General features: G+C 54.8%; 1 protein-coding gene across 1 annotated transcript in view; it reads left to right on the forward strand.

The window, feature by feature from the left end:
* The window catches only part of Megf6 (multiple EGF like domains 6), a 105,366-nt gene that overhangs the window by 4,201 nt on the left and 87,719 nt on the right, over positions 1-13,446 (forward strand). The window contains exons 2-3 of the mRNA XM_021160676.2: positions 4,133-4,267; positions 9,339-9,448. Coding sequence (XP_021016335.1) covers positions 4,133-4,267; positions 9,339-9,448 — 245 coding nt within the window. The remainder of the gene's footprint in view (positions 1-4,132; positions 4,268-9,338; positions 9,449-13,446) is intronic.

Genomic DNA, 13,446 nt, shown 5'->3' on the forward strand with positions numbered 1-13,446 from the left:
CAGTAAAGAACATCCCTCCATGGCCTCTGCATCAGCTCCTGCTTTCTGACCTGCTTGAGTTCCAGTCTGACTTCCTTTGGTGATGAGCAGCAGTATGGAAGTGTAAGCCGAATAAACCCTTTCCTCCCCAACTTGCTTCTTGGTCATGATGTTTGTGCAGGAATAGAAACCCTGACTAAAACAGCCAGTTTTCCTGAACTGATAACTGCAGAGTTTTCACAGTACTTCATCCTCCTGCCCATGGCCCCCTACAGTTGGTGTGCAAGCCATGGGCCTCTGTGGGCTCTAGAGCAGCTCTCACTCCCATCCCAGGTGCCCCGTAGACCCCCATGAGTCTGCTGGAACAGCGTGGGTGATTCTCTGACTGCTGCTGACCACAGGTGCTCAGAGTCAGTGGGTGGAGCATGGCCACCTACTTATTTTTGCCTCTAAGTGACTTTTCAGCTTGGAGGAAGTATGACCTGCCTGCTTCAGCTGGGGTGGGAATGATTGCTGATCAGCACAAGGTTGGCATCACTCCTTAAGGGCTTCCCTGCAGCCCTGTGGAGGATGGAGAGAGGTTGCCCATGTGTTGAAGCTCCGACCAGCTCTGTTTGAGGCTGTGCCAGCCGCTTGTTCACATACAGCTTCAAAGCACAGGGCTTCCCCCAGTCTGGAGCCCCTTTGGGCAGCTAGGCTGAGAAACCCAGTGCTGGGGCTTTGGAATCAGCTCACAATGTTGACCCTCCCCTACTACCCAGGCAGGTAGGAGGCAACCCCCACCAACTCAAGTTCCATCTTGCAAGGTGCTCTTTGGGCATACTGGCCCGGAGGGCTTAAACAGCCACATTCTCTGTGACTGAGGCTTCCTCTAGTTTATCTCTCAAGTAGCCCCTCTTTAGGATGTGAGGAGGTTGGATGGTGAATGACCAGATGCCCCAGAAGACAGGAGCTGTTGTGCCTACAGAGTGGGGTGGGGGGAGGGGTGGAGTGTGTGTGTGTGTGTGTGTGTGTGTGTGTAGCAGGGGAAGGACTGTGTGTCTGCTGAGCATCCTGTGCTGGTCATGTGCCTGGCAGGCAGCACCTGAGGGTCTCTCTCTGATCTGCCTTTTCACAGTGTTGACATGCCCCAGACAACCACTGGGCTCCTATCCTCAAAGCCTGACACTTCCCCGTGTGCCTGCTGTACCCAGGCCAGGGGTGATCCATGAGGCAAATGAGGGAGGTATAGACAAATCTTCCTCCTGAAGCTACAGAGACAGTGTGCCTCCCGCTTCCACACCTTGGTGAAGGGTGTCATTGCCATGAGCTTCCTTGGCCTCTAGCTCCTGCAAAGACTGCCAGCTTCTTGGAGCCCCACTCCATCCTTCATCAGAGGCTCTGCAGCTGGGCTGAGGTCCCCTCCCTCTGATGGCACTGGGTCCACCTTGTGGTTTGGGCTTTTCCTTTCCTGTCTTTGTGGGAAGCTGCATGAGATGGCAAGGAACGGAAAGATGCCTTTGACCTGCTGAAGAGCTTGAATCCCCCACCATGTATGCTAGCCCACACTTCCTAGGAGAGGCACTGTGCCATCCCAACCCCTCGTTCATGCCATTAAACTGCCCTGTTGGGCTCTTGTAAGAGCTTTGAAGCCTCTGGGTTGCTCTCCTGTCTATGTAGATTCCTGCAGACCCTCGTCACATGGTTGGAGCCAGTGACATTCTCTACATGTCACAGATGTTCTCATACCAGCCATGTTGCTCTCTAAGGCCTTAGGTGCAGACCAGGTACAGGAACAGAGAGAGACAGAGAGAGAGAAAGACAGAGACAGAGACAGAGACAGACAGAGACAGACAGAGAGAGAGACAGAGAGACAGAGAGACAGAGAGAAGAGCTACTCTGTGGTCATAGTAGAACAGCCACCACTGGCAGGGAGAGTTCTAAGTAGCTGGGGAGACAGACCCGGTGTCCCTTCTCCTAGGCCCCATCTCCTGTTGGCCTCCAATCAGCTACACTCGCCACTAGCTAGAGGGCAGGTGTGAGTGTGTGTGTTCAGTGGAACTTCCATACGTTCAGGGGTCCCATAGAGGGCAGTCTCCTGTGGGCACACAGCAAAGTGGGCCACAAGGGTCAAAAGTGAGGGCAGGACCCAGGCCAGAGAAGGCTGAGGAGGGCTTTCCCTGTGTGGGAACTACCACCCTGTGCAAAACCCTGCCCTGGCTTTGTCCCCATACTCTTAGCCTGGGATCCCCTGCTCACAACACGCCTTAAAGTCTGGGTTCAATATTCTTAGCTGGCCATCTATCTGAGAGGCACAGCACAGCTCAGGAAGAGGCTGGGTCTTGGGTCCAGGTGCCAGCCATGTCTGATTAGCAAGTGGTCTTAAAACAATTCAGGTAGTCACTGCCACCTTCCTTCTGGTGGTGAAAGGGGCACCCCATGGGGTGATGCCTAGAGGGTGCTTGGTATCAGCAAGGCAGAGGGTGGGGGGGGTGGGGGGTCTGTCCCCTGGGGAACTGACTCTGTGAAGTGGCAAAAAACCTTTCCCATCAGGTTCTGGAATTTCACAGCTGCTCGGTCCTGTCTGGGGTCCCGCCTGGCCATGGGGTCCCGCCTGGCAGTGCACATGTGGGGTTTACAGCATAACCCAGATCCCACTGCTTCATCCTGGGACCTGAGAGTCTTTCCCCTGCACTCACCCCAGGCTTGGCATGGCTAGCTTCTGCTCTAGATGGGAGGTTTGGGAGACTGGGGGAGGTACAGTGGGGACTGTCCCTCAGGAGGTTGTAGGATGAGTTATGACAGCCCTGTGCCTATGGCTGTGCTGTGACTGATGGAAAGCTAGGGTTTAGATGACCTGGCTTCATGCTGGGAGGGTGCAGACCTGCTCAGTGCTGGGAGCCCCTGATGTCTGTCTTGTACTTTCATCTTGTCTGCAGTTGGTCCGTGCACTCCCCTGTGGGGGTGGCTTCCCACCCAGCAGAGCCAGGGAAAGAGCAAAAGTAAAGACCTCTGGGTCAGAACGTCCGTCTGGGGGTGGCTGGTCTGCGGCCAGAGCTGATGGTTGGGGTGGTCTCGGTCTCTTAAGTGCTGAACTTTGGACAGCACCCAGCAGTCGCTGTGATGAGCGAGGCCCCGTAGGAGTATGGGGGTAGAGGCAGAGGCCGGAGGCAAGGCCCCTGATGGAGCAGGGACCTCAGCTAGGGTAGGAGGGATGGGTGGCCCCTGCTTACTCTGTGCCCTGAAGAGAGAGAGAGAGGGAGGGAGGGGCTGTGTGTAGAGGATTGCCAGGTTTTTTGTAAGTACGCACCAGATTGGAAAGCTACTCTGGTCTGTGTGAGTGTGCTTTGTGCTAGGGACTGAGCTCAAAGCCTGGCCATGAGGGTCGAATGCTCCCTGTTGTTCCTTGGGCCATGTCGGGTACTCACCTGCTCCCCAGGCCGGGTCCAAAGCAGTGGGTCTTGTCTTCGGTCCCACAATTTGCCTTTGCCTCCTCTGGTCCCTCAGGCTTGAGCGAGCCTGAGTTTTGTGTATCTTTCCTGCTCTACATTTGCAGATTGCCCCTGCAGCTGAGTTTTTCTTACAGGGCAGGAGCCCTTTTTTCCACTTGGTGGGCCTGGAGGGCTGTCTTAGGCCTCCCACCTTTGGCACTGTGCTTCCCTAGGCTGGCTTCCGGGCTGAGTGGAGGGCAGAAATGTAAAAAGAATCACTGTCCCAGGTGTGGCTGGATATTTGGTTTTCTATTGACTTGCTTGTCCCCATCCCTACTCCTGGGTCACATCCACATACCCTTATGTAGTCCGAGGATGCCAGGGAGACTCTGAGGTACCAGCAGTGAGGGAGGATGTTCTGAGGCCTGAAGTTTGGGAACAAGCCTGAGCCCCAACAAGGCCTGTAAGTCCCCTCTTGCCCTGAGCTACTGGGTTGTCCACAGGGGACAGCGGATTCCGCCTACCTTGAAGCTTCTTAGGGACAGTGCCCCATGCAGCTCAGGATCCCGGTGGATGATGTGGTGGCTCCCATTCCTTCTTAGTGTCCTTGTCCTGGAGTCCCAAGTGGATGCCAGGTGGGCAATGAGCTGTGGTCTAGCATGGGATAGTTGGATACCTAGTATAGGCGTAGAGGCGTAGCTGTTGCCAGTAGAGAAGTTGAATGTCATTGTCATCTTTTCTAGGCCCCACGTGTGTGCAGAACAGAAGCTGACCCTGGTGGGCCACCGCCAGCCTTGTGTGCAAGCCTTCAGCCGCGTAGTGCCTGTGTGGAGGTCTGGCTGCGGGCAGCAGGCATGGTGTGTTGGCCAAGAGCGCAGGTACGTGGCAGAGATCCTGAACTAATGGGGACCAGTTCTCAGCTCAGAGCAGCAGCAGTGACCTTTAGGGTCAGGCAGCTAGGACTGGGGCCTCGCCTTGGTTTGACCTCATTCCCTTCACTGAGGGCATGACCTTTCACCCCAGATTCTAGCAGGCCTGCTCAGGCAGGCCTGGTCACTTGTGAGGGTGGGGAGGAGCCCCCCGGTGGTGGTCAGACCCTCAGGGGGTGAGTGCTGATTGGCCAGAAGGTAGAATTCCAGCTCAGCCAGAGGAGGTTCCAGCTGGAGATTCCTGCTTAGCCAGCTGACCCCTGGGCCTGTGCCCAAGCCTGTGAAAACGTATTGCTCAACGTTTTATTTAAAGCTCAAACTTAAGGAGTGCCTCTGCATAGCTGCCCTCTGCAGGGCCTACCTGGGGGGAAGCTGGGCAGCTGGGCGGTGGGGAGCAGCACAGAGTGGAATCGTTGGGTGCGGAGGAAGTGGTAGAGTTGGCTGCAGCCCTGGCCAGGGCAAGAATGTCTCTGACAAGGAAGCAGTGTGCTCAGCAGGACGTCTCAGTGCTCTTGTTGGGTCTGGGGTTCATAGGGTGCCTGGGCCAGCTCTGCCTGACCAAGGAGCTCCAGGGGCCGCTCGAGCGTTAGTGTGTATTTGCTGTCCATTAGGGCTCATGTAGGATAGTAATGGAAAAAGTCCTTGCCCAGGATAGCCCAGGACGCCTGTGGTAATGTCTGGAGGTGGGAAGTGCTGAGGGGTGGGGGTTGAGGGGGCTGTAGCAGCTGACCTGGGTGGGCCATGCTGCTCAGGCCTGCAGAGCATAGCCAGCTCCTGCCCCCATGGCGTGACAGGCTGCAGGCCCGGAGACCGAGGGTCAAGAGGAGCCTCCCATTCTCAGAGGTCAACATTTTGTACCTCTCCTTCCACCCTTCACATGGTCCTGCGTGCACATGTGTGTGAAGCAGGGGTTGGTCCTCCATGCTATGTCTCCCTGCCCATAGCTTGTGAAAGACATGGTGGCTGGAAGCCCTTAGGCCCTGTGGCTGGAGGTTCTGTGACAGTCAAGGGGTCCAAAGTAGCTGATGACCTACTATCCAGGAGGGCCACACTTCCCTGGCTCTGTGCGCGTGTGTGGGAGGGGCAGAGCCCAGGTGGGTAGGTGTGGAAGATGGTCATTTGACGTAGAATCTGTGTCAGGGTTTTCTGGGTATCTCAAGATGGCTTGTGTAGGTTCTGGGATTTCTGCCCAGTTCAAGGCATCTGGTTCCCTTCACCCACACTCTGGCCTGAAACATAGAAGTTCAGCCCCAGGTGGGGGTCCCATGTGGCATTTCGGGTTCTAGGCTCCAGGTAGGGGCCAAAGCTATGGATGAGCAGCTGTCTGCTATGGTTGGGGGCATCCTCTTTGTTGGACACCGACCTGTTTTCCTCCTTCGCCCTTCCTACTCTGAGGTGACCCTGAGTCATTTGCCTGTGTGCCTATAGAGGATGACAGGTCCAACCACAGAGGTTAGAAGGTACACACACCAGCCAGGCTCACCTCAGCTGCCCGTGCACAGCAAACACAGGCATGCTGGAGACCTTGCCATCCTTCTTGCTGTCTTTCCCAAGCACTGGGAAAGTTCCCCCAATCCTCATCTGGGACAGTTGTCCTGATATGCTGACCTCAGCTTATCCCTCTTAAGCCAAGCCAAGACCACCCTCCCTTCTCTAAAGCCTGACCCAGAGGGACGTTGTTTTTTTCCCCCCGCTGGAAAAGACACACCATGTGGGGGCCTCAGTTTCCACCCAGAGCCCTGAGGCTTTGTCTTTCTTCCTAGGTTCACTATCGGAGCCCACATTGGGATGTACTCTGAGCCTGGCCTGAGTGGCACAGGTGTTTAATATGGGAGTGAGGTCAGACAACGTGTCATCATCAAGTCTAACTGCAAGGGGGTGAGGCACAGTGGGCTCTCTTGTCAGTCTTGCTGGCCCTCCAGCAGGCTGAGCATGTGACACAGCCAAGTGATGAATTCAGCCACCTGTGGGGTCACCAGTGGGCTGAGAGGGTGCCCAAACCCGAGGGACATCACTGTACATTGTAATGTCAGGCTTTGAGCATGATGAGATTGTGCTGCTATAGAGGGTGTCTTAGTCGGGGTTTCTATTTCTGCACAAACATCATGACCAGGAAGCAAGTTGGGGAGGAAAGGGTTTCTTCAGCTTACACTTCCACATTGTTGCCCATCACCAAAGGAAGTCAGGACTGGAACTCAAGCAGGTCAGGAAGCAGGAGCTGATGCAGAGGCCATGGAGGGATGTTACTTACTGCCTTGCTTCTCCTGGCTTGCTCAGCTTGCTTTCTTATAGAACCCAGGACTACCAGGCCAGGGATGGCATCACCCACAGTGGGCCCTACCACCCTTGATCACTAATTGAGAAAATGCCTTACAGTTGGATCTCATGGAGGCATTCCCTCAAAGGAGGCTCCTTTCTCTGTGATAACTCCAGCTTGTGTCAGGTTGACACACAAAACCAGTCAGTACAGAGGGTTCCTCTGTTTCTGTCTTTCTCTCTTTCTTTGGGCTCTCTTACCGAGCTGGAAACTCGCTGCACAACGAGGCTGGCTGACCAGCGAGCTCCTTGGCTCAACCCCTTCCTCCAGTGCTGGGTTCACATGCACGTGTAGCCATGCTCAGCCATTTACATGGATGTCGGGGGTTCGAACTTATGTCTTGTTGCTTTCACAGTATCCCTTCTCAACCACTGAGCGGTTCCCCTAGTCCCTAGGTTTTTGTTTTGTTTTTTTTGGGGGGGGGTGGGAGGGAGGAACACTCTGAGCTCTTGTGGGACAGACATCCCAGGATGCACTGGAATCCCAGCCCCTCAGACTAAATTTGCTTGGCCAGGTTGAGAACTTTTTCTGGCTTCAGTTTTCCCATCTGTATTGACCTGGATGAAGCTAAGGTGACTGCTTAGGCCATCCGCCTTTTAATGGGCGCTTGGTGTTGGTGTGTGGCCTCACCGAAGACAGGTGAGGCTATGCTGACATCATCAGCCTGAGAGGCCAGAGGGAGTTCAAGGGTCTCTGTGTGAGAGAGTCTTTCCTGACATGTCAGACAGACAGCCAGGTCACTAGACTGGGAACTGTCTAAGCTACATAAAGAGGTCCTTTGAGGGGTAATGAGGAGTCACTCAGAGAAAGTAGGGAAGGGAGAAGGAATGGAAGGAGCTGGCATTCAAATCATGGGGCGTGCACCCCTCTTGGAAAGCTCAGAGTATTATGGCCTCCATTCTAACATGGCCACAGCAGCCTCAAATCTGACATGGCCCCATAAGCCTCCATTCCTACATTGTCCCAAAACTTTCCATTCTGACATGGTCCCCAACAGCCTCCAGCCCCACAGAGCCCAAGTGAGCTGGGGCTACCTGAAGGTGAGCTAGGTTTGTTTCTCATGGCTGCCTGGCCTCTCCAAGAATCTTTTCCTCCAGGGGCCTCGTGGAGGAGTGTCCGGGGGGAGCCGCACGTAGCCCAGCCCTGTCTGCAGCCCAGGCAAGGGGATAAATATTTACGATGGCCAGGCTCTAGTGCTCTATCGCTGCCAAATATTGTTCACGCTGTGGTCGGTTTCTGTCCGGGCAAGTGGTTTCATGTCCTGCCAAGGTGGTATTTTGTAAGGCACTCCCAGAGTTTCTATGTGGAGAGTCTGTTCAGGAACACAAGCTTCCGGGAAGTGGCCTCAGCCCTGTTTATTAGACAGAGCCTAGGGCCACATGGCTTTTGGTGTGCTGGCCCCAGAAAGCACAGGCTGGTTTGTCACCTGGAGATACAGCTTGGGCCACCTCACCATTCCCCAGGGCCTCGAGGGACCTTGACCTGTGACTGTTGGCCTAGGTCCTGTGGCAGTAGACCCTGCAGGCTAGAGGCTGGTGGAGGAGGTGGGAGTCACCATCTTCTTTCTACCTGTTTTCCCACCACCACCTCACTGTCCCTGGTCCCTCTTTATGTCTACTTTGCAGCTTGTCTCTACAAACCTGGAAGTTTCACAGTCTAGCCCAGGGGGATGTACGAAGCTAGGAGATCTGTGTTCATTTCCTAGAGCTGTTGTGACAAATGCTGACAAATCAGGTGGCCTAAAAACAGCTCTGGAGGGGCCTTGGGAGATGGCTCAGTTGGTGAAGTTTGGTGAAGTTTGTCATGCAAGCATTAGAAACTTGTGTTCAGAGCCCCAGAACTCACATAAACAATGCTAGGCAGGTGTAGCATTGCATACCTGCAACTCAGTGCTGAGGAGACAAAGCCAGGTGGGTCCCTAGGGTTTGCTGGCCAGCCAGGCTAGGCAATTGGTGAACTCCAGGTTCAGTGAGAGACCGATTTAAAAGGTGGAAAAAAAATAAGACTGAGGAAGTCACTCAACATTGTCTCCACATGTGCATGACACGCATGTGTGCACCCATACACAAAATAGAAATTAAAAAGACAGGAAAGTTTTTTAAGTTGGAAGTCCCAGTTTAGGGCTGAAGTCCTGAGGGAGCAGCTGTCTCCGTCCCCCGCTCTGTGCCACTGGCCATCCTGTCAGGTCTATCTTGGGGTGTCAGTAGTTGCCCCATCTCTCAGGGTTCCATTCACTACCCCCGTGTGTCCCCATCTTAACTGATGATGGGGTCAACAGATTTTCTTCTCTAGGTGAGTCCCATTGTAGGCAGACATGGATTTGGGGGAGTCAGTGATCAAACCTAGTGTCAGAAGTGACAGACAAAGGGACCAGACTGGACGGAGCTCATGACCAGCAACAGCAGCCACCGGTCATCACTGGAGCAAGGAAAGGAGGCTGAGGCAGGCAGAGGTGGGAAGGATGGACCCTCCAGTAGCTCGGCGGGCTGTTGTGAGCCACCCTGTGATGAAGGCAGACAGCAGGAGCCAGGCACTGGTATGTGGGGTCCCAGTTCCCTGGGCACCCCAGCCTGCTCACCTTGTGTGGACAAGCACCTATCTAGGGTGCTCTGAGAGGTCAAGCACCTATCTTTGGGATGCTATGTGAGCTGAAGTGCTGACCCCATACTGATCAATCAATACATCTTATCTCTTCTGTTCCAGGACTGTGTACTATATGAGCTACAGGCAGGTGTATGCCACAGAGGCCCGCACTGTGTTCAGGTGCTGTCCTGGCTGGAGCCAGAAGCCTGGCCAGGAAGGCTGCCTCTCAGGTGAGTGTCACTCTTTCTCAACTGGTACCAGGAGAACTCTGAACAGAGGATGTGTCATGGGGACATCTGCCTAGCTTTGACTCTCTAGGTGCTGGCCCATGGCTTCTATACTTCTAGCCTCTGCCTTCAGCCACATGAGAGATGCCCAGGGACCTCCAGTTCCACAGTTCTGCCTGCCCTCTTCTGTTGGAGCAGAATTCAGACAGAAAAGGTGTTCCAGTATAGTCTGGTAAAGCTGGAGGAGGCAGAGCTGGCTTGGCGCTGCCCTAGCAGAGAAGAAGCAGAGCTGAGCATCTGCCCATACCTGGGACAAAGAAACAGGTCCTGTCCATGGAGCATGGCTGTGGCAGCTGCTGGAGAGGCCTTGGCATGCAAGTATGGGACAGGTGGCTGGCAGGTGGATGTGAGAACAGGTGGCTGGCATGTGGATGTGAGAACAGGTGGCTGGCATGTGGATGTGGGGACAGGTGGCCAGCAGGTAGATGTGGGAACAAGTGGCAGGTGACTGTGGGGACAGGTGGCTAGCAGGTAGATATGGGAACAGGTGGCCAGCAGGTGGATGTGGGAACAAGTGGCTGGCAGGTAGATGTGGGGACAGGTGGCTACCAGTGGATGTGGAGACAAATGGTTGGCAGATGTGGGGACAGGTGGCTGTCAGTGGATGTGGGGACAGGTGTCTGGCAAGCAAGAGTGGTGTTCCTTTGGAGGGGCCATTCCTGAAGCCACTGGTATGTCTGGGAATCACACTCCTCACATTGAAGGTTAAGCATGATGGGATTCTGGCTCCCCCATGTCCCCACCATTAGAAACTTAACTCCTCGTCCTGATGTGACCTCCGGTGAGAAATAGGGACCAGAGAAGAGAATGCTTGCTGATTTTTTTCCAGGAGGGAAGTGAGTCACTCTCCGGAAGGGAACAGAGGGAAGAGGGCAGGAGGCCAGCCTGGAGGTGACAAGACTGGGCCATGGGCCAGCACTCCCTCAGGTTGGGGTATTCTGGCCCAACACCAGAATCTCCCTTTCTTCTGTATCTGTCTGCTGTGTCCCTGCTTCCTGTGGCTTGTGTGTGGGGCACAGGCATTGAAATCCCCTGAGTTTCTGCTCTGAGGGGGTGTCCCCTGGGCCTGACAGATGAGGTGCCATTAATGGGATGAGACAGTAGGGGAGCATGGAGCATGGGTGGATGGGAGGCAGGTGGGGCTCTGGGGTTTACTGGGACCAGAGGACAGGGCTAATGTATAGCTTCTGGTTGTGATGGGCAGGATGGTGGGGTGGGGAAAGAGAGTATGGCAACATGGAGCCCCATGTCCCCTTTGAGTCATAGCCTGAGATCTGGTGAACATCCCAGGGTGGGGGTGGGCAGAGGCAGGCCAAGCCAGGCTTGACTCATCCATACAGGCTGGCTGTCTCCCTGCTGTGTGATAGAGTTAGGGTACAGGTGCTGGCTTTTGTAGGCAATGAGGTCATTATGACGGGGGTAACATCTGTGGCAGTGCCGTGAGTATGGCCATGAACACCTTTCTGTCTCCAGTCTGGCTAATGGAAGCACTGGGCCTGTCCTGTCAGGTGCACTTGTTTGTGAATGAGCCAGATGCCAGGCTGTAACCCACACGTGGAAGCTCTGAGCGATCAGGTGGCTTGTAACTCCTGGCCTGGGAGCAGGGTTCCCCAGCACTGATGAGGCTGTGGTCTCTGAGGGACACCTCCCCTGGGCATCTCCCAGAGACCAGTGGGGTTCCGGCTGTCACGCAGCTTGCGAGCCACTGTAGGATGTCCACCCAGAGCCTGAGCCCGAGCTTTCCGTAGTTGTTTGTTTTGAAGCTTGTTTTCAACGAAGGACTCTCCTAGTTCCTGGTCTGACCTTGTTTGTTTAATGGTCCCGGCAGAGCCTGTGTTCCAGCATCTCTGTCTCCGGATACTCTTCGCCTTCCTTGTTTATCACCGTCTGGTTCCCATCCTTGAGGGGTTGGTGTAGGTGTCAACCTGAGCCTGTCCCCTCCCTTAGGGCCTGGAGGCCCAGCACGTTCCCTGGTGGCCACAGACTCCTTCCTTTGACAACCATTTTCTTTCTCGTCAGCTTCTCAGTGCTAGTGCTTGGTGTGTGTGTGTGTGTGTGTGTGTGTGTGTGTAGGGGGATCTTAGGGACAGTGCCAGCTTTGGGGAGCCCATGGCTGAGAGTAAGCAGACGGTTAGTGTGGGATGGGGTGTAGAGATAGGTGAGGAGCATCCCAGAGTGGCTGGTTGGCAGGGTCTGCAGGGGTTTGGTCATGGTCTGGGTCCCACATCCAGTTTGTGTTTCCCTCTCAAAGCTGTCCTTCTGGAGCCGGCCTCATGCTGTTGGCCACACCCTCATGCCTCTCTGAATGCCTGTGTGTGAAGGCATTGGGCCAGGCAGGAATGTGCGACAAGTGGCCACTAATGGGCTAGGTGCCTACCCTGTATGAGCCGGGCAAGGGAGGCAGGAAGCCCTGGCTTTAGTTCCTTCTATGCCCTGTGATCTGTGTGTGGAGTGTCAGCCCCCAAGGCCTTGGCTTGGGCTAGTGACACAGGTCTGACAATGCCCATCTCAGAACCGTGGACGTAATGAGTATGTGGACGTAGTTCTCATGGAGACTACTGGGTGGTATACAGTAGGAGCTCAAACAGTGTCCACATGTCCAGCTATTATTAAAGGAGATCTGGATACCTGTTAGTAGTGGGGATGATAGCACAGAGGGTCACTTTGCTGAGGGTTCAGGTGGATCTGTGTCAAGCCATGACATCCAGAGATGGGACCTGGGGATTATCTGCCAGAACAGCTTAGCAGTTTAGGGTAGCTCCTCCCTTCTTAGTGAGGTCTGTGGAGCTCAGATACTTACAGAGGTTTCCTTGCAGCCGTCTGGCTCTGCATTTCTCCATCCTGTGACCTAGGGACCCTGAGAAGCCTCATTCCAGCTTTGCTTCTGCTTCCCACTGTTGCGAGTGAGAGGCCAGGACAGGTGCAGGCGGAGAGGGCTTCTGCCTCTAGTGTAAGTCTCCGGATCCTCTCAGTGCCTGGAGCCCTTAGAGGGTCTGGGTCCCTGTGGTCAGCTGTGAAGATAAACTACTGCCCACAGCTCCCTCCCAGTAAGCACGCCAGCTAGGAACGGCAAGAACTAGTTGGGGTCAGAAGTCCTCATGCAGGAGAGGTAGATTCTCATTTATTTCAAGGGCTAGGGTACACCCTATTCCTCTCTCACCTCTAGCTCCCTCCAGTGGGAAGGGCAGAGCCCCGGCTGCCAACTCCAGCCCCTCCCCAGCCATTGTGAAGTTTCCTTCTTCATGCGACCTGGAAATTTTAGGGGGACGGTGTCAGCCTGCGGGTCGTTGAGCCTTACAGTGTTTGCTGCGTAGGGATGATGGAGTGATGGAGGCCAGAGAATGGCAGGAAGCCGCTAATCGGGCTGTGATTTCTCCCAGGACCTTTTATGGGATGGTGGCTGGGAGGTGACCAGAAAGAAAAAGTGCTGGGTGGGGTGTCGGGGCCAATTACCAGGCTTCCCGAGAGCCCTTGTGGCCCCCTGACATGGGTGCGGCTGGACCGCACCCCCTTCTGCTGTTCTGCCTTCTGCTTCCTGTTTCTCTGAATTCTGCTCTTATCCCAAGTAGTTGACAAAGATTGCTCGGACTTTCCTAATATCTAAGCCATAGCTGCTGGGGGGTCTATGAGGGGACTCTCCCTCCCCCTTCCACCAAAGGAAGGGGCTTGGTACACAGCCATCAAGGTGCCAGTCCTTAGCAGCAGATCCCCATCCCGCTGTGTCCACTCCCTAAGAGACCTGCAGGGATGAAGCTGTAGTTTGGGCTCCCTCTTAACGTTCTCGGTGATGCTCGGCTTGGGGAGTGTGGGCCCACTGGGCTGAGGAGACCAAATGGCAAGAGCTGCCTCAGCTCCATAGGGTATGAAGGGCACTGGGAAAGAACTCTGCAAGGATGTCTAATTGGCTTGTGTTCTTGCTCTCATCTCTCTCTCTGTCTCTC

Source organism: Mus caroli, chromosome 4 (genome assembly GCF_900094665.2).
Source record: "Mus caroli chromosome 4, CAROLI_EIJ_v1.1, whole genome shotgun sequence".
Lineage (NCBI taxonomy): Eukaryota > Metazoa > Chordata > Mammalia > Rodentia > Muridae > Mus > Mus caroli.